This window comes from Neltuma alba, unplaced genomic scaffold (assembly GCF_004799145.2).
Source record: "Neltuma alba isolate B1F8T4 unplaced genomic scaffold, ASM479914v2 tig00010167_pilon, whole genome shotgun sequence".
In the NCBI taxonomy this organism is placed as follows: domain Eukaryota; kingdom Viridiplantae; phylum Streptophyta; class Magnoliopsida; order Fabales; family Fabaceae; genus Neltuma; species Neltuma alba.
The window spans coordinates 38,174-60,194 of NW_021635111.1; the positions used below are offsets into that span (position 1 = coordinate 38,174).

At 34.7% G+C, this 22,021-nt stretch overlaps 1 protein-coding gene across 3 annotated transcripts; it reads right to left on the minus strand.

The window, feature by feature from the left end:
- Nucleotides 1-14,175: 14,175 nt before the first annotated feature.
- On the minus strand, nt 14,176-19,666 carry LOC114754597 (DNA repair RAD52-like protein 2, chloroplastic). 3 transcript variants are annotated; one of them, XM_028943389.1, is made up of 4 exons: nt 19,172-19,665; nt 18,758-18,795; nt 18,079-18,170; nt 14,176-14,856 (listed from the first exon to the last, which is right to left on the minus strand). In XM_028943389.1, the coding sequence occupies exons 1-4, from the start codon at nt 19,594-19,596 to the stop codon at nt 14,719-14,721; spliced, it is 693 nt and encodes a 230-aa protein (XP_028799222.1). In that variant the 5' UTR covers nt 19,597-19,665; the 3' UTR covers nt 14,176-14,718. The 3 variants fall into 3 exon arrangements, with proteins under 3 accessions (XP_028799222.1, XP_028799224.1, XP_028799223.1); XM_028943391.1 differs by having other exon boundaries at nt 14,806-14,875; nt 19,172-19,666; XM_028943390.1 differs by lacking the exon at nt 14,176-14,856 and adding an exon at nt 15,626-16,084 and having other exon boundaries at nt 19,172-19,666.
- Between the last annotated feature and the right edge of the window lie 2,355 nt (nt 19,667-22,021).

Consider the following 22,021-nt stretch of genomic DNA (forward strand, 5'->3'; position numbering starts at 1 on the left):
TTGAACTTCACATCTAAAATTAGAGGGAGGAGTACTTGTTTAATGAGCCAAAATATCCCAACCACAATCATAAATGAAATTCCAAGTGTCATTACCCCCTTTAATCTTACTTTCTCTTTCATAATTAACTAAATCCAAATGAAATTAATTACCGATCCTGTGACTGTGCTTCTCTGATTTGATTCTCGAGTAGAGCTATAAACTGGGTTCTACCTTTGTTTCCTTTTACTAACTGCATCTGATATAGAGGACCCCAATCTCTGAAATCCTCTACCACCTTCTGCTCAAAGCATCCGTAACTACGTTCTCTTTGCCTGGATGGTACTTAATCTGGAAATCATAATCTTTAAGCAAGTCCATCCATCTTCGTTGTCTCATATTCAATTCTTTTTTATCATGGAGGTACTTGAGGCTCTTGTGGTCGCAAAACAATTCTATTGTTGCTCCATACAGATAATGTCTCCATATCTTCAATGCATAAACTATTGCTGTCAATTCTAGGTCATGGGTCGGGTAATTCTCCTCATGAGATTTCAACTGGTGCGAGGCATATGCTACTACCCGCCCTTGCAGCATAAGCACACATCCCAATCCCTGCTTGCGAGCGTCTGTATAAACCACGTAGGGTTGGGAAGGATCAAGGAGTACAAGTACAGGAGTAGAGGTGAGCTTCCTCTTCGGCTCCTAAAAACTACCCTCACTCTTCTCGTCCTACAAGAACAGTTGGTTCTTCCTGGTTAACTTGGTCAGCGGAAGAGCAATATGAGAAATGTCCTGGATGAATCTTCTGTAATACCCCCTAGTCTGAGGAAACTTCTGATCTCGGTCATCGTCTTGGGTCTCTCCCAGCTGAGTACTACCTCAATCTTACTGGGGTCGACAGCCACTCCCTCTCGGGAAATCACATGGCCGAGAAATCAAACTTCCTCTAGCCAAAACTCACACTTACTAAGTTTGGCCACTAGCTGCTTCTCTTTTAGGGTATTTAGGATAATTCTCAAGTACATCTCATGCTCTTCAGGAGACTTGGAGTACACTAGGATGTCATCAATGAACACTACCATGAATTGATCTACGTAAGAGCGAAATATCCTATTCATGTAGTCCATAAATATCACAGGTGCATTCGTCAATCCAAATGGCATCACTAAGAACTTATAGTGCCCGTAGCAATTTCTAAATGCAATCTTAGGGACATCATCAGGTTTAATCTTGAGTTGGTGGTAGCCAAATCCTAAATCAATCTTAGAGAACACGTTGGAAATATATTTCCATAATTATTCTTGACCAATTTTCCTTAATTAGTCAAACTTTTCATAATTGACCTGAAAAATCATACTAACTATTTTCCACTGTAATTCTTCTATTTCTCCTTATCCTTTTTTGCCCTTGAATATTTAGGAATATCCTTATTCCTAATTGCCATATTACTAGATGTGACATTTCTTCCCCCTAAATAAATTTTGTCCTTAAAATTTAAGGCGTATCTTATTGGAAAAGTTCAGGATACTTTTCCTTTATCTCAGTCTCCATCTCCCACGTAGCTTCATCCGGTGCAAGACCTTTCTAAACAACCTCGACCAATAGAAACTGCTTGTTCCCAGCTATTCAACTTTCTGATCAATTATTCACTCTAGGTTGACCTCAAAAGACAGGTTGTCTTGGAGCATAATGTCATCATAGCTTATGACAGGTGTCGAGTCTAAATGGTACTTCTTTCATTAGGAGATATAGAAGACATCATGAATTTGACTCAAATTCGGGGAAAGGGCCAACTTGTAAACTATTAGTCCTACTTTGGACAAAATTCAAAATGGTCCAACATACTTCAGACTTAAATTCTTAATCTTTAGGGATCAATCAACTTGCGTTGTTGGCAACACTTCGATCACCAATCTCAAACTCTAACGGTCTCCTTCTAGTATTTGCATAGTTCTTTTACCTACTTTAAACCGTTAAGAGTCTTTACTAAATAGCTTTAATCTGTTAGGACATTTGATCCACTATAACAGGACCTTACATTCTTCTTTCACTAAGCTCTATCTCAACGCATGGGAGATTTACAGTTCCTCCTATAAAGTGCTTCATATGGCTCCATTTAGATACTTGAAGGGAAACGGTTATCTTAAGCAAATTCGGCTTACGGTAAATACGTATCCTAGTTACCATCAAAATCAAGCACATATGTGTGTAGCATATCTTCTAACATCCGCATTGTTCTCTCTATCTTCCAATCTGTATGTGGATGGTAAGCTATACTGAATTCGAGAGTAGTGTCCATTTCTTTTTGCAAGGACCTTCTAAAACTTTGGGTAAATTTAGGGTCTCGGTCTAAAACAATACTGCTTAGGACACTAAGTAGTCTAACAATTTTCTTAACTTTATCTTCTATTTCTCGCTGGACTTAGTGTATTCTCGCCAAAATGGCTAACATGTATGGCTTTACCACCCTCTTACATTACTTCCCAAGGTCACCTCCTTTGGGCTACTCTTACCTGAACACGCTTAACTGAACACTGCTGACAAGAATCTGAGACACTGATTCTGATAGGTTTAAACCCCAGTACTTTATTGTCTTAAACTCTTCATGATCTATCTTTCATCGGGTCTTTTCAGCTTAAATTCTTATCTCTCACCTTATCTTAAGGATCTTCCTATCAATACTCATTTTGTCTCTGTATCACAAAGAGTTCTTCCTGTATCTGGAGCTAGCCTAAATATCTCTTTTTTCAAGTCTTATGGCTCTAATTCTTCTAACTTTAGCTTTCCTTTATTAATCAGAAGGAAATTGAACCCAACCTAATCAATGATAAGGTTATCTGGAAGGAAGTTATGGGTACTCTCTTAGTATCAGTTTATAACCGAGGGAGGTTTCTATATCTTCAACTCATCCTTGGTCTTCATCTTCCCAAAGAGGTACCATACTCTTAAGATCTCTGGGAGACTTTTGACCATAGGACTAAGTAAAGTCACCTTCTCTCAGTTGGTCACCTAGCTGATAATTTTCCAAAACTGTTCCAAGAACCAATACCATTCTCTTAGGCTTCATGTCAATTCTGTCACATCTTACTATGGCATCATCTTAGGGTTCAAGTAAAACCATTTTAGACCACATTAGATGGTCTTGGGCTCAATTTTATCCTAAAAACACTGATTTTCATATTTTTACTGTTCATCAGGCAAAAATCCAGTTTTCTGGCCCAACTTTAAAAATTCATAACTTAATCTAAAAAAATAAAAATGGAGTGGTTCAAAATTCTATAAAAAGCTCTTTGAATTAGATTTCAAGAAAAAATAATCTTGTGAACTAATTCCATTGGAAAAAGTATCAAGTTTTTGTAAAAGTCACCTCTGTCCATTTGGCAAAAACCCTTTTTTCATATTCTGAACCTTAACTTTGAAAAATCATTAAAAATTGTATAGTTGGCATTTTTAATGTGCTGCCTATTGATTTGAAGCTCTTGATGTTTACTTTAAGCATACCAAATTTTGCAAAGAAATTCATTTGGGAACTTAAATAAAACATGGCCCTAACTTGGCATCCTGCTTAGGGATTACAGCACCAACCATATATACTTATATATAACCAAATATAAATGTTTCCTCATAGTTCATCACCATATTTATCCTTGGATTGTAGCCTCCCTTTTGATAATTCAATCCCTAAAATGTTAGGTTACATATAGGGGATGAGATTTCAATAAAATCCCAGTAACAAGATTAATCAAACAAAATATCAACATGCATCAATTACAAGCATTCCAACCTTTTGCTATTAATAGGGAACTACTTCACCTCATACATGTAGCACTCTAACATGCAATAGCCAAGGCACATAAAGCAAGGAGTATAGCTATACAATCATCATCATCATCATCATCATCATCATCTAGCTCAACCACATAATACCACATGAAACTGCATAGAAATCAATGCAATACTCAACATTAAGGTTAATTAAATCTTACTACCTTAATCCAATGCTCTTTGATTCTTTGACCTTCTTCCTTTTCTCCATAATTAACAAACCCTAACACCACAAACTATAAAAGGGGTGTAACATCTTTATTTTTGGGCCTATAAGTATCAGAAATAGCTTGAATTGGATAGGCTACCAAACTCTTTTTTAGCAGAGGTTCTAAAGATAAGAAAGGAAGTTAAAACAGTTTAAGGGACTAAACTGCAAAGTGAAAGTTTTAAGGGGCTAAATGTAATCAAAGTTAGAGGCTCCAGTAAAGTCTTGAAGGCCCAGAAAGAGAAAAGAGGCTAGATACAGACAAAAGGTTAAGTTAGAAGCCTCAAAGAGATGGTTTTATGAGGTTGAGCCGAAGCAAGAGTAAAACCATAAATTCATAAAGTTACGGCCATCAAGGGTAAAAATGAAAAGTACATATAAAATTCTAAGAAAATCCCAAAAAATGTGAAATAATATTCTAAGACTCTTTTGTGAAGAGAGATGATGAAAATACACCTGAGATAATTTAAAAAGAATTTATAAGATTATGGCTCAGTTTGAGATGTAGAGGTAGATTTAATTGTTTGAGTCATAAGGAAACCTCAAAAAATTATAGTAAAATGGGGATGTATAATCTAAGAGATTGTAGAAAATTATAAAATTATTCTCATTCCCAGAAGACTAGCAAAATGGCTTTAAGAATACTTAAAAGCCAGTTATGTTGAAGAAGGGCATTTTAAAGAATGATTTTTAAGTGGGGCTACAGGTTGAGTTATAGCCTGAGAAAATTCACAGATTTTCTCTAGAATATGAGAAATCTATGATATTTTTGGATAATTTTTTAGAGTTCTGGATTGAATAAAATGCTTTAGTTAAATATTAAATAATTTTTGTCCCTAAATAGGAGACAAAACCAAAGAAAAGATCTAAGAGTCATCATGGCGGTGCTGAGTCAGCATGTTGAGTCTCTAAGCATAATCATGATACCTACGAGTCATCATGCTGAGTCGCCAAGTGTAATCATGACACCTATGAGTCATCATGCTGAGTCACCAAATGCAATCATGACACCTACAAGTCATCGTGCTATGTTAGCAGAAGATATTTATGAATAGCATAAAAATCAGAACGCGGTACGAGAATATTTTAGAAAGTCCTTTGTCTACCCATTATAGTGAAATCTCTATTGTGTGACTCGATAAGGTTAAGCAGCCTGTCAGTAGAGCTAATTATTTTTATCTATGCTCCTCTAAGATGGCATCATATATGTACCTTTTATTGGCCAGAATTTTAAGAAGAAGTTGTCCCGATGGTACAGGATAAGTTAGGACCCGAAAAATATCCGATACAGTGCAAGATTGGCTTGATAGGTGGAGAAATAATTAAGGAAATATTTTTGCACGAATTTTCCATTCATTTCCTCCCTATTTTAATGCCAAGGTGATGAATAGGCATCAAAGGAATTGTTCAGGTTGTTAGAAGAATCTAGAGAAACCAAGAAGAGTATAAAAGAACCTAGAGGGAACTAGAAATCTCAAAAGCATCTACAAGCTTCTTGAAATCATGACTCACCAAGACACTTGTCATCTTCTTAAGCTATGTTGCTTAAGATATGTACACATGGAAGGGTGGTTGAACAGAGGGCTAAGATGAGCTCTTATTCAAGAAGGGAATGTGTGGCGTTATGGAAAGTATCAAGCCTATAAATACCCCCCATTCATAGTTCATTTTCGTGCAAGACCATTTTAAGAGGGAAAACTCTTGCAAAATCAAAACTAGAGAGAGAAAGAAGAGAATCTAGAGAGGTAAAGTGACTTGGAACCAAGGTAAGGCTTCCAAACTTCTCTATGTTGGTTTATGGTAGTTATATGTTGATTTTATGATAGTTTGATGATGTTGGAAGTCATTTTTCTAAGGAGAAGTGCTGCCCAAATTTTATCAAAATGATAGACAAAACTAGAACATCAATCCAAAATTAAGAGAAAAGGGTTAGGTTCAAGAAGGTTAGTCTTGAACTTTATATAATCTTTTGGTCCTAATGGATTGTATGACCCATGTGATTATGTTTAGGACCTTGAAACATCCAAGAGGATGTTTGATAATGTTGGCCAAAAGCCCTTGTGGTTGGGAAGTCAAGGGAATCAAAAGAAAAGCAAGAGGTGCAAGGTAGTGAACTTACCCTTTATGTGCTTGATATGGTATGCTCATGTGTTGGTTTGTATTTGTTGTTTGAATGATGTTGTGACATGATGATTGTTGCTAGAAATGTTATTTTTAATATGTTCCCATGGCCATGCATTTTTATACCAAGTATAAAGCATGATGGCATGTCATTAGTTAACTTAAGTTTATGAAAAACTGCATACGATACACTAGCATCCATCTTATGCATGTATGTGGTAATGTTTGCTACTGAGATTCTCCCAAATCTCACCCCTCCCTAACCAACCATTTAGGTCAATCAACAATGGGCAATAATGGTATGAGAAGCAAGGAGAAGTAAGCAGAGAATTATTCTTGTTAATGGATGAGACTTGTTGATGAATGTATAATTCTCCTATTTTGTAAACTATGTTATGGATGCCAATGATACCATGTATTTAATTATAATATTTATGGCATGAATAGAAATGTATAAGAATAAATGGGAAAGTGTAAACCCAATTTATGCATGCCAAAGAAATAGAAAGAATTAGAGTAAAAAGAGGTTAAGGGATAAAACGTAAGTCATGAAGTTGTGAGTTTGTAGCTCCAGTTTGACCTATAAAATGAATGAGTTAAGCCACAAAATTTGGTAGATTCATAGTACACATCCCAAGCTTTAAAATGAGAGGTAGATTGCCTCAATTGGATGTGTACAGAATCTAGAAGTTTCAGATTTTACCAAATAAATAGTAATTTTATTGATTAAACTATACGAATTAGGCAAGGATAAGTCCACTTGGATATTTTTTCCTTAAAGAGATTTCAAAGAACTTTCCGTATAATTTTAGAACACCTCAATAAGGTTTTTATGGAATTAGTTATGAGTTTTTTAAATTGGCCAAGATTTTAGTGAAATGTGAGTAGTGCGCAAAAGCATTCTATGATTTGAGGTCACAACCTGAAGGCACAAATAGCCTCTGTGACTTCAAGTCATGATCTGGAAGCACTAAGTCATGACCTAAACTGCAAATGAAAAAGTCTCAAATTTTTAAGCCTTTTCTCATACTTAAGGGTCATATAAAGTTTCAAACGTGATTTTTCATAACTTGTAGTCTTCAAAAGTGATTCCAAATGCTTCCACAAGGCTAGTTAATTGGTATAAACTTAAGGTGTTATAAGGGGCAGCAACTTTACCAACCAAACCATGTCAAAAATCAATAACAAAACTCAATTAAACCCTTGCCCTTTGAAACTTTAACCTTTGATCTTTAATTTTTAAGCTTTGTTTCCTTAAACCCTAAAAATTCTTTCTTGACCCATTCCTACATGATTTTTCATGTAAAATCCAAATATGAACTTGGATTTAAGAAAAGAAAATTTCTTCATCAAGAACAACGATTGACCAAAACAATAGGGTTTATTTTCAAAAAATCACAACTTTAATTTTAATGCTCCCAACACTTATCCTTTAGGTTTGTCCTACACCAATTTCTTTTTTAAACACCAAGGAAGCATCAAAACTTTGAAAATCTCATCCTAGGGTAGAGTTCTCATCTTGGCCGAATGAAACCCCTAGAGAACCAACCATGAAAAACTTCCAAACAACAATTTAAACCACTTGAAACAACCATGATTTAAGGTGTTCTAACAAGGTTTTACAACGAAACTTCCTCCCCTACATGAAGATCATTTCAGCTAGCAACCAAGAAGAGGATAAACAAAATTTTCCAACCATACAACTCAATAAAACAAGGTAAAGGACAATTTGGAACCAAAAACTAACCTTGAATCTTAGTTGGATGATCAATGTTGCTTACTTTTCTCTTGATTCCTCCTCAAGCTCTCTCTTTTTCTCTCCTTTCTCTCTTTGGCCGAACATGATAGTCTTGAAAGGGGGAGGATGAGCTTCTTTTAATGCTCAACAATTATCTCACCCACCATCATAAATGCTAAAAATATCCCAACCACCATCTTTTAATGCTATGTCATGTGTCATTTGTCTATTTGTCACAGCTTACTTATATAATACCTTAGCATTCATTTAGAACCATTCCAGACCATGTTGGATGGTCTTACACTTAAAATTTTCAATTTGGACATTAATTTTTGGAAAATTACTGTTCACTGTCCAGTTTTCAGATTACAGGTCCAAGTTTGAAAAATCATAACTAATTCTAGAAAAATCGTATGGAGGTGTTCCAAAATTCTACAGAAAGCTCTTTCAATGCTCTTTAAGGGAAAAATATTCAACTAAACTCACCCTCACTGAAAATGTACAGTTTATTGGATTAAGATTACTATTCGTTTGGTAAAATCTGGACTTTCCAGATTCTCCGCCTTAACTTTGAAAATTCATATCTCTTCGTATACACATCCAAATGAGGTGATTCACCACTCATTTTAAAGCTTGGGATGTGCACTATAAGTATACCAAATTTCGTAGCTTAACTCATTCATATTGTAGGTCAAACTGAAGCTTGAAACTAACTGCAACATGACCTACGTTTTATCCCTTAACATCTCTTTACTTTAATTCTTTTTATTTCTTTGGCATACCTAACATGGGCTTACTTTTTCCCATTCATGCTCATACATTCCTCTACATGCCATAAGCTTTATAATTAAATACATGGCATTCACAACATAATTATAACACAAGAGAATTATACATTGAATATTAGTATCGATCATTAGCATCAATAATTCTCCACTTCTTCTCCTTGCTTCTCATGCCATTAGTGCCCATCATTGATTGACCTAAATGGTTGGTTACAAAGGGGTGAGATTCGAGGGAATCTCAGTAGCAAACATTACCGCATACATGTAGGGAATTGAAAGACGCGCACTGGAATAAACTTTAAAATTTTCAATCCCTTGCCCAGATCTACCGATTGTGTTCAAGTCAAGTAGTAAGAAGCATTACCTTCGATGTTCAGTTTCTTGGTGACTCAGGGATTCCGCTATTCAGGATGCCTCTGCTCGCCTCTTTTATAGCTCGAAGTCAATAACTCCGGTCGGCTTCCTCTACCGGTATCCACACGAACAGCTCTCTTATCACGAACAACGTGCCAGCGCCTTTAGTCTGTCTAGGGTTTATTTTCGAAGAAACCGTCCTCCTTTCTCTAGTTTTGGCCGTCTCTCATCTGCTAGTGTTTTCACTCTCACTCATAAAACCCTAGCTCCTCATATCAAATATATAGGATGCTATAGGTATTATGAATGATATTTAATTTCGAAACTAATCCTAAATTAATTCCGAAATTAACACAATATCAAATATTGCCTAATCATATAAGAGAACAATTAAATAAATATGGTTTATATTAAATCCATCTCACAGATTTAATTAACCTATTTATTTAATTCAAAATAAAGATATGACGGAATTAATTTATATAGATCTAATTTATCCTTATAAATTAAATCTAACAATTAATATCTCTTATATTTATATAATATGTATATATATATACAAATTTATATATATATACGTCCACCCCATATTATTCATTGAATCTGGACATATCTTAGATTGAATGAATCTGGACATCATAGCTCGTGTTGGGCTATTTTGTGTGCGACCCTGTAGGCCCATATGAAGTTGGCAATGGGCCATTAACTATAATGACTCACAAGTCGTAAGCGATCTCTAGCAAGACATCATGACTACCCAAATCATATGAGGATCGTTGAACGATGTAACCTTTCATACAACCATATCACGTCCTTTTTGTCACACGACATTTTGGTCATGGATGAGGCATGGAGAACGTCATCTTCTTATTTATAACCGTTACTTTCTCGATCCTTGAGTAGTCTGAGTATAGAAACGAAACTACCTTTCCATTATAGTATGACCATATATTTCTCAGACTCACTCATCGAGGGGCCCTGTAATATCTCTCTACAAATGTGAGGGACAAATTCCATCTTAACCATTCACATTCCTCCGCATGAAAAACCACTAAGCTTGAACATAGTCTTTATGATCACTCGGTCAAAAGTGACTTTTAACTAGGTCAAAGCTGAGCATTTCTCATGTAGGAATCCATGATGATCTCAGGTCAAAGGGCACAGTGACATGGTTTGTATATGAGAGAAGCTTATTACTTAACCCATGCAGCTCTCTCATTGCGAGTCGGTCTAACACTTTGTACTCTTACGTGTGCCTATGACTTTGATTTATATCTCTATATATCTTCAAAGTCATACTAGTCTTATTTTATCTCTGCTCCCACATAGATGACCAACCAGGGACATTTAGGATAAATCATGAGTTATCTAAGGATAGTCATCACAGTAAACATACAAATAATATGATAATATAATTAAGAATTCATAAATCAACAATGTTCATAACACAATGATTGGCCCCTAGGGCACAATTTCCAAAAATACATGCACAAGATGGATGCTAGTGTATCGTATGTAGTTTTTCATAAACTTAAGTTAACTAGTGACATGCCATCATGCTTTATGCTTGGTATAAAAATGCATGGCCATGGGAACATATTAAAAACAGCATTTCCAACAACAATCATTATGTCACAACATCATTCAAACAACAAATACAAACCAACACATGAGCATACCATGTCAAGCACATAAAGGGTAAGTTTACTACCTTGCACCTCAAACTTTCCTCTTACTTTTCTTTTGACTCCCTTGACTTTCCAACCATGTGGGCATTCGGTCAACATCACTAAACATCCTCTTGGATGTTCCAAAGGTCCTAAACATAACCATAATGATCACACAATCCATTAGGACCATTAGATTACATAAAGTTCAAGACTAGCTTTCTTGAACCTCAACCCTTTCTCTTAGTCTTAGGGTTTTCTTTCTAACTTTTCTAATATAAATCTTATCATTTCCCATCCTTAAGATCCATTTCTTGTCAATTAGAACCACTTTAGATGGCCTTAGATTCAAGAATACCAAATCTGGAAATTTTGGTTCGCGAGTACTGTTCACGCAGAAACTCCAGAATTTTTGCTCAACTTTGAAAATTCATAATTAAATCTAGAAAACTCCAAATTGAGTGCTTCTAAGTCTCACTGAAATCTCCTTAAGTTAACTTTAAAGGAAAAATAGTTTCAGGAAACAATTCTACGTCGAACAGTATCGGAATTGTACGGAACTCAAAACTCTTCCAAAAGTTCAACACTGTTTCCAGATTTCAAACCCTAACTTTGAAAAATCACCATAAATCGTACACATATCCAAATGAAGTGTTCTACCCATGCATTTAAAGCTTACAAAGTGTACTTTAAGCATGAAAAATTTCAGAATCAGATACGCACAGTAACTAATTCGAAATAGGTATCAAATCAGATGCTATAGCCACCACATACCTTGATCTTGAAGCTTGAACTTAGGTGGACTTTCTCTCACTAGAAATAGCTCTTTCTCTCTCTAGATGCAAGGGCAGCAGAGTTTCCCCTAGTGTTCATCAGCTTGGCCAAATTGAGGGGAAGAAGAGTGCCTATTTATAGCCAAAAAGTTGGCTTGAATGGACCAAAATGCCCTTTGTAGCTAGAAGAAGGAGTAAGGGCAATTTTGGAAGTTCAAGTGGACTTTTGCATCATCATTGCATCACCTTATTACATCATCCTTCCATCATGCTTCTAGAAGAGGCCACATGTCGCAAAAATGGTGGAGGAGAAGGAAGATTAGATCATAACCGTCGGATCTAAACTTAGCTCTTAAGTTTCCTCCTATTTTACTTGGCCCACATTTCTCCAACTTTCTTTATGGCCTTCCAGGGTTCAAAAAATTCTTCTATCTACTCCATAAATTCCCTTTCATTCTAAAGAGTATCTATGAATTTTCTCAGGCCATAACATTTCCTTTAAGCCTTGTATAAAAATCATTTACTAAAATACCTTTTTATCGGTATAATCTGCTCTTTAATTTATTAAAGCCATTCCACTAGCCTTTTGGTTGCGGGACTAATTTTATAAATTAGTATAACCTTTCAACCAATTAATTCTCATTTTTACATACATTTTTGAGGTCTCTTGCTATTTTAAATAATTACTTCAAACAGTGTACCTTTTACTAGCCATAACCTCATAAATTCCATTTAAGCTATCTCAGGGGTATTTTCATCTTTTCTCTTCATAGAAGAGTCTTAGAATATTATTTCCCATTTTCTGGGATTTTCTTAGAATTTTCTGTACACTTCCATTTTTGCCCTTGCTGGTCATAACTTTTTGAATTTACAGTTTAGTCCCTGCTTGGACTTAACTTCATATAATCCTCTCTTTGAGGCTTCTAACTTAACCTTTGGCCTATATCTAATCTCTTTTCTCTCTCTAGGCCTTCGAGACTTTACTGGAGTCCTTGACCTTGATTATACTGAAACCCCTAAAAAACTTTTACTTTGCAGTTTAGTCCCCAAAACTGCTTTGACTTCCTTTTTCATCTTTGGGACTTCTGCTCAAAAAGGGTCTAGTAGCCTATCCAATTCAGGCTACTTTTGATACTTCTAGGCCCAAAATTCTGGATGTTACACTATTCTTCCTTATAACCTCTCTCTTGATTAAGAAATTCTAATGGTAATTAATTTCCAAAAGTCGAAATCCTCTCCATTCAAGACTTAACACTTTGCAACTTTAATTACCATCCATTATGGGCTTGACAAATGGCAAATTGTGGGCCAAGTAAAGTACAAGACTCTAATTTACACTTTATCAGTATACTTTTACTCCGGGTTTAATTTCTTTTCTATAATTACAGTACTCTGGCCTCTATAATTATTTTTTGTCAGATCCATAAATTATTCTTCTCATTTTTCTCTTCCTGAAATGCCCTCTTTAGCTCAAACTCAATTTTTTATTAATTAAATAAAAAGGAAAATCGTTTTCCTTCTCATTATTGATTTTTCCACTTGTCCAAATAATTAGAAAAAATCTTCGATATTTGGGGTTCTCTTTCTAATCCCATAATTTCTTATAATTCTTTGGGATATCATAGAAATTTTCTCAGAATTTTATTCTCCATCCAAATATATATTTGGAATTTTCCAAATAAAAGGATTTAAACTAGCTTAAATCATCCTTAAATTCCTTTGTAACTTATCTAAGGGGACTTTGGTCATAAAACCAATTATATAACCTCATATAATTCTCAAAAAACATTGTCCTTACTTTTTCTTAATTTTCTAAGGCTTAGGAATATATTTCCATAATTATTCTTGACTAATTTTTTTAAATTAGTCAAACTTTTCATAATTGACTTGGAAAATCATACCAATTATTTTCCAACGTAATTCTTCTTTTTTTTTAATCCTTTTTAGCCTTTGAATATTTAGGAATATCCTTATTCCTAATTGTCATATTATTGGATGTGACAATAAACGACATCTAATATCATTAAAGAGGCATCTACAAAGCATCCTTATGCATTAATTTTAATTTAATTTCATTTTAAGATATTTTTCTTTTTATTTGCTATAAATAAGACTCTTTGGTCAAAGATTACCATAGAAGATCTTGTCTTATTTTCCTATTTGTATATAGCACACTTATACTCGAAGTTAAAGTAATTTCCTATTATATATGTCATGAATGGCCCCAAGCAAAACAATCAACCATACATTTTTAGTTGTAGGGGTGTTCTATGATCGCCTATATATAGGATACATTTTTCTAGTTAAGGAATTAGATTTGAATGACTAAGAATTGAGAATTCTCTCTCTACAGGTAAGCATTGCTTGCATGCATGGACATATTCTCATGTGAATATTAGGTATCAAGGGGTTAATCATCATTATGATACCTTTATGCTGAGGTTATAAAAAACAAGTTTTCTTAAGATCTTATATTGATAATCTGTTTGATGTTTTATTCTTGGAGCTATAAAAAATATTTTCTCTTGAGGTCTTATTCCTTATCATCACACTTGACTTCCAGCCAAGCCAATCTGTATTGACTATCATATTAATATGTGTTTAGCATCATCCATTTAAGATTTTCTAATTTTATTTTTTGAATAACATTAGGCCTATTTTTCAAATTGAGTTTCAATCAAGGGGAAACAAAAAAAGTTGAAGCAACTTGAAATTGGTGAGCTGACAAAATATACCATGAATGCCACATGGCATGCCACATAAACACCATTAAGTTAATGGTCAAATGTTCAAGTCTATAAAACCTGGGCTTACATCGCATTGATTTTGGTGCCTTGGAGGAACATCGCACCAAAAAAATATTTAAAGATACAAATTAAGCTTCATCAAATGGTTAAGAGATAGATTTGCACTGTAACCCATTTTTTAAAACTATTAACCAACCCCGGCCTCAGAAAAAACTTCATTTGCTGCATTTGTTCTCTAGTGGCGACTGTCTTTCCAGATCAGAAGAAAGCCACCTAAAACTCGAGGGTAATGAGGAGGACAGATGTGCTTAAGCAGCAAGGAATGTCAGTTCAATGTAAACATATGGTCTCAGAACACAAGGGGCTTCTACATCCCAGTAACCATATTCAAGTTGTAAGTATTTGACGCAGGACCCTTGCCTTCTTATATTGAGTCATTTACATAACTTTAACAGAAACCCTAACAATTCAACATCTCAAACAGAAGCAAATCTTGCGAAGCTAAATTGTCTGGGCATTTAATCTTCATGATACAGATACAAGCCAAGACCAAATCGAGCACAAGCTTTGCAGAAAGCTATTTCCTCAGCGGCAGCTACTGGATCTCCAATAGGGCCATCACTAGGGGATACTGTCCCTGTCGACTCACGATGCGCCTGGTCACGGGTAATTAAACTGCATATCAATCACATTTTTCTCACAGGCTTTTTGTTTGTTTTGGGGGGGGGGGGGGGGATCCAACTTTGCCCTCTATTTTCTGCTGAACAAACCACATACCATCTGTTATAGGTATATATCTAGTGATGCACAATAACCTAAACAAAATACTACCCTCAATCCTTAATATAAGAGGGTTATTTAATTTGAATAAATTAAGAAAATTAGTTTAGTTATTCGTAACAACTGAGTTAATTTTCCTAAAATGCTCCTTTTAATCATAACTATCCTTAAATAAAAATTCCTTGTCATGTGTAATTAATAGGAATATTTTAGAAAATGACTTATAAATTTGAGATACAAAGTGGATTAAGATCTTCTATTTAGAATTAAATCCAATCCCCAACTAACTCTTATATTATATTATAGACCAGAGGTAGTATATTATAATATTTGTTTAATGTTATATAAACTTCAAATTACAATAAAAAAATCTGTTATCCAAACATAATCAGATTAACTTGAGATCAACAGGAAAAAATTAACCTAACCCATCCTTCAACCTCAACAGCACAACAAAAGCTGTGCCACCAGGAGACATGAAAACATCCTTGGAATGATTCAAATCATGCACAACTTCTGGTTATGCGTTAAATGAACTAAGGCAGTGACCAATACCTCATGGCCATGGCCAGGCTCATTCAAGTCTTTTATAAATGCTTGAGCCAAGATCAAACTTGTTTTCAAAACTCAAATCAACAAATTTGGTAGGGATACGACAATTAACACTCATCAATAATTGCTGGTTTAACTTGTTAAATAGCATTGTAGCTTGATTAAGCATACAAATATCAAGTTAAATGCTAGTGTCATGGTAGTTAAATGTCATTTTAGTTAACTTTTTTTCCTACATCAAATATGATGTAGAGCCCACTCCAAACAGTACATTTAGGGGGCAAAATGTACATGCTATGATGTTCTTCAATAGCTCAGCAATACGTCACAGATTCTTTCAAAACTGCTTTTCCACAAGTTTATTTGAAGAATCTTATAGCAAACCCCTACATAACAGCATCCAAGTATTTATCATACAATAAGTTCCCAATATATGATAATTAAACAAATGCCGGGAGGGGCTACATGTAGCCTCAAGAAGAAGAGGACGATGAAGAGGAAGAAGAAGAAAGTAAGCCCAACAAGCAAATCTCAAAAAGATAAACCGTAATCCTGTCCTATCCATAATTCCAAAATCAGCGCCCTACTAAATATACATCCCCATTCCCTGTCAAAAACCCATATGTATGATTTTTGATGGAAGAGTTATACGTCAAACACTATAAGAGGGTCTACTTTGCATTTTTGCAATGGTCATGCTTAGAAACTCAGGTTAATTAGGCAAGCTGTGGCAGACTTTCCTCTTTATAATCAGATCCGTTTTCAATCATTGACCATTACTTGTTCAGATGTTTATTGACATTATTATTGAAACATGACTTGTAGGTTACATTATGCACAATCCAGGGCTCATAAAACAATCCAAACAGTTGATATGATCTATCATCAGAACAAGGATTTAGAAGAATAATCCAGCATAGTGAACTAAAAAAATTCTTTAAGACACTTCTGATTTTTGATCCGTTGGTTGAACTGAAGCAAAAATGAAAGTTAGCTACTCATTTGATAAGGAAGCCATACCTTGCTTCAAGAGAAGACTGATAATTCCAGGAAAGAAAATAGGGTAATAGTAACATTAGCATTTAGCATGAAATATGAAAGCATTGCATTTGATAAGAAACATAAACTCAGTGCTAACATTCTATTCAAGAAAGAACTCTGCTAATAGCAGACTGTTATTATGCATATGGTCTCATAACGGGCCAATAACATAAGAATCTTACTATTAATCACCAGCTGAATATATTTATAAAAGCCTACTTTATGTTAGACTTTATTATGCAGATTTTTTTTCAATCAAAGACTTTATTATGCAGAATTAACAGGGGAAAATAAGAAACAAAGCAGAAGTACAAGAGAAAATTCAGACAAACTGAGGGAGTTTTATGGAACAATCAAGCAACCTAATAAATATGAATTTCAAAAATAAATAGACCACCCAAATTGAGGAAGATTTTGCGCAAGAGCTTGAATATAAGGAAAATTATTTATGCAAAGAGCTTGAATATCATGAAAATTGTTTACGCAAATCATATTCTGTTTTGTCCATGCAGAAAACAGGTCAACCATCCCTTCAACATTTATGCCTACGCAAAAAGCTTGAATAAAAAGAAAAACTCAAGCAATTTCCATCCAATCAAATTAAAAAACATATAAATCACTCAAAAGAAGAAATGCTCTCTCTACGACTATCAACCAACAAGAAAATGCAATTCCTACTATTATAAAATTTCGTTAATGCCAAAAACATGTCAACCATCCCATCAGATGATTCTGATATCATCAATCTTAAAAACTAGTAATTAACTCAAGATTATTTCCATCCAATCAAATTAAAAAATATATAAAACACTCATATGAAGAAATGCCGTTTCTACGACTATCAACCAAAAAGAAAATGCAATTCCTATATTATAAAACTTTGTTAACACCAAAAACACGTCAAACATCCCATCAAATGATTCTGATATCATCAATCTTAAAAACTAGTAATTAACTCAAGATTATTTCTTCTGCCCTGACAACTCACACCAGACCTCTAACCATTTTGTGTATTGCAATCTGACATATGTATCAAGTTGTCGCATTATAAGTTAAGAGACTATCAATGTGTTAGGAGCAGTCTGTTTGGGGAATTTGTTGGGTTAGGGAAAAGTCTGTTTGGGGGCCCTCAAACAGACTCTCAAACATGCACTACTATAAGGGTTTTGAGACACCTTCACAACCTTAGCCAATTATTAATTTCTCAGGTTATTAAGGCATAACTTCAATTGTAGAAGTAAATGATTGGATCTAACGCTCCTCAACTCACACTCAATCATCTGATTTTACCTTGTTTAGAGTCCCATCCCTTCCTAGAATGATCCTGTTTTTGGTACTCAAAAGACAAAGCACATAAATCAAGCTTAAAGTGGGTTGATTGCTACTAATCTAGAGAAGGAAAATAAAGTTCACATGGGCAAAGTTGAAAGTTGTGCATTGTATCATTCCCCGAAGTGAAAATTCAAAATAATTAAATAGTACACTAAAAAGAGCAGAAGCCCTACCTCTCCATCGGATCCTCTCACAGTAACACGGTATACCACAGTCACACTCCCATTGTCAGAAAATATGACATCACGTATTTCTCCACACCATCCTGCAAAAGAATTTAAATATGTGAGGGATGAGAAAACTTCATGTTCAATTAAGAAGTTCAATCAAGCAAAATACCAGCTGTCAATTTAAGATGGACTGCCTTCTAAAAACATGACGCGGCAGGTTTGAACCCCAGGGACCTTAACGACCTTCCAAACATAGAAAGCATGTCTTGTTTCAAATAAACATCCTCATCTTTTCATTCAAATAGACTATGCTATAAAAGGACTATCAGTCCAGATTGCCAGAAGCATAAATTGTAGCACCAAGTTCAGATCTTACTGCATTTCCACTGGATGTGTTATATGATCAAAAAAGTATTTTCTGTGGACTGTGGAGGCATTGCTAAAAATAAAAATGCTGATTTCAACTGCAACATCGGGCCATAGAACCCTTTTCATTCAACAACAGATTTTTGGGGGGGGGGGGGGACCAACAAAACTCATATTTTGACATCATGAAAGAACTTTTGGTATATTATATCCACTTGCCATGATCAAGGAAGCATATTTTCCTAGACCCCCTCATACCATCTAATTAATAACGAACAAGTAAATCATGAATTAAAAGAAAGGATATCCCATGCACCTGGGGCATAGAAGCTCAGCATCCTGTTGGCATGATACCTACCAACCAAATATTACCAGATCAGCATAGATCAGAGGTTGAGCTTTCATTCTTTATGGTTATTCAAGTGTTAAAAGTGTGTCAGTACATGCAAGCGGTTGTGAAAAAAAGCCAGGTTTTTAACCTGATGCGTCAGATAAGGAGTAAACAAATTTTTCACTAGCAATATCACTCGATTTGATTTTTCCTTTTTCTTTTTGCAAATATATTCACTATCTATCTAGCATTTTTTTTAACTATCTATCTTCTACGCAAAGACTTTTGGGTTTCAAAAGATGGCCACTTTCTAGCTGTCTATCAAACATATTTCTGGGAGGAAAATAAAACGAAAAACATAAATTGAACATATACAAAATCATATCACAATAACACTACCAGGGGATCAGGGTAGCAGCCGAGGAATCACCATGGACATGAACTTTGGCAATATTATCGGGGATCCTTTTATTGAGGTCGCGGAGAATCTCTGCAAGGGGACGAGTTATACATGATGAGTTCGAGAAAGGAGACGACTTGTCCAGCGGCACAACGTAGTTGGAATTCGATACGCCTCCCTTCTTCCCATCGCTGCTATTGCTGCCACTGTTGCTTCGTTCGAGAGCACTTACGAGGGAGAGTGAACCTGGAAGGCCTACTCTCCGCAGATTTCTCCGTCGGGGCGCCCTCACAAGTACTATTTCAGCACCCACAGTGGGAACCTCATTTTGCATTTGATTACCGCATAAGAAAGACGGAGAAGTAGATGGTCGAACTCCTATACCAATGAAGGGAAAGGGATTAGACCTAATCGACGAAGCCATCGGCCGACGATCTCACCAACCACCCAGATCTCAATTATGCCCAACGTACTAGACAAGCGACGAAACGCTTGGCCACTCAAGACTGTTATATTATATTGTAATGTACGCATCCAGGTCACTCTCACATTCGTGGTCACCCAAAAAAAAAAAAATCCCGAAGGTCACCCTCGCGTAAGAAATATGTTGTCAAGGGAAAGAGACCCCAAAGATGTACAAACTAAGAAGAATGATACAAAAATAACACTTAAATTTAAAAATCTCAAAATGATCGCTTAAATAAGTAAAATCCTAATTTAGGTATAAGTAACCAATTTGAGATTTGTAAATTTGATGAAATAACCATATTACCTTTTAAATTTTTATTGTTTTTAAAAAACCAAATACCCTCACTAGCTGGCTAGTCACCGGAACTTCAGTGCCGGCAGTGGCCACCGTGCCATCACCAGAGCTCCGGCTCCAACAACCGACAACTATTTTTTTAGAAATTTTTACAGCTTCAGTAACACTATTAACAAATTTTGTAATACTAGTAACAAGTTTAGTATAACAGTTAATAACAATTTTTTCATAAAATTCAAAAGGTAGCATTTTTACAACTTCTGTAATGCTGTTAACAAGTTCAGTATAGCATTTAATAACAAGTTTTCTGAAAAATTCAAAAAGTGACATTTTTACAACTTTAGTAATACAGTTAACAAGTATTAACAACTCTCATAAAGGTTAATGTTTCTAATATCAGTTCCTTATGAAGGTTGTATAAGAAAATTTTCCCACTTAATTATTAGGCAGCCATTATGGTTATGAAAATTATTAATATTGTTACATGACTTGTTAGCCGTGTTACTAAAGTTGTAAAAATGTCACTTTTTGAATTTTCTAAACAAAACCTGTTGTTAAATGCTATACCAAATTTGTTAATAGAGTTATGAAACTTGTTAATAGTATTACTAAAGTTGTAAAAGTGATACTTTTTGAATTTTCTGAAAAACCTGTTGTCAACTATTATACTGAACTTATTAATAGCATTACAAAACTTGTTAACTGTGTTACTGAAATTGTTGAAATTCCCAAAACAAAACAAAAAAATTAGTTGCTGGCCACCAAAGCTCTGGTGATGGTGGCCACCTGAACTTCGGCGACCACCACCAGCATCGGAGCTCTAGCAACCAGCAAGCCCGTAAAAGTATTTGGTTTTTAAAAACAATAAAAAATTAAAATGTAGTATGGTTATTTCAGCAAATTTACAAATCCCAAATTAGTCACTTATACCTAAATTGTGATTTTGCTTATTCAAGTAACTATTTTGAAATTTTCAAGTTTAAATGTCATTTTTGTGTCATTTTTTCTATAAACTAGTTGGGAATTATACATAGAAAACAAGATCTCAAAATTCAAATTGGTTGTTCAGTACTTTCATTTTTATTTGGTTTTCTTAAAAAGGTGTTATGTCAATGAAAAAATTAACATGAGTCATCAGCTTTTGATTATTACATTACAATATGTAAATGACTTCAATTTTTTAATACTAATTGAAAACAGTAAATTTAAGATAGGTTTTTTCATTTTCTTTTTTCGTAAACAGTTCATGTCATTCTACTTTTTTTTACTTTTAAATTTTAAGTTTTTTCCTCAATGCGACTTTATTTTTATGCATTTTTCAATTAATTTTTATTATTGTAAAAAAATTAGATTATGATCCATACGAATACATTTTGAATGTTTGTAGTAGAATATTTATCTATCTATTAGTGAAGCTCCCCATGCAACACACGGGGGAGTTTGTTTTTAGCGTTCCACTTGATCCCCAGGATATTTTTTAGATCCTTAAGGAGTTCAATTAAATAAAAAATATGTACTCTATTTGGTGCTTTCTATAAGGAAATTTTTGTCCTTATATGTACTCTTTTGATTTCATCTAAGAAAAATTAATCTTTTAGTCTTTCAAGTTTTATTTCAGTTGTGACTCGGTCTTTCAAATGTGACTTGTTGTGACCCAGTTTCTAAACTTTTAACTTGATTAAAACTCTGTCTCTCATCTTTTCTCATTTAATAAAATAATCCTTATCATATATTATTCATCTTAAGCCATCACCCTAATACATCTCATGTGGCAAACATTGGCGGCATGGCTTCCACATCACTCACTGATCCCCAACAGTCCCTCCCTTGTTTTCTCAACGTGCGACGGAATGGAGGCCAAGTTCTGATGAAGATCTTCAGAGCAACAATTATACCTCCCTCGTTCTCATGCCCACAGGGTAACTATGAGAATTGCTCATGGTTGAATGATAATATAAACAACTGAATGCATAGAATCAGGCGGCACAAGATAGGCTCCCCGAACGTAAATCTCATATTTTAAGGCCAAGATAGACCAAAATAGCTATGAGAACAAGAGGAACCGAAGAATAGAGAGCAAAAGGCC

Excerpts from the sequence above, each read along its gene's own strand:
- LOC114754597 (XM_028943389.1), bottom strand. The coding sequence starts at position 19,596 with ATGGCTTCGTCGATTAGGTCTAATCCCTTTCCCTTCATTGGTATAGGA. Across the intron at positions 18,171-18,757 it reads GCTGAGCTTCTATGCCCCAG|GATGGTGTGGAGAAATACGT; the intron begins GTGCATGGGATA and ends ATTCTTTTGCAG. Across the intron at positions 14,857-18,078 it reads TGAGAGGATCCGATGGAGAG|GCGCATCGTGAGTCGACAGG; the intron begins GTAGGGCTTCTG and ends ACCCGTGACCAG.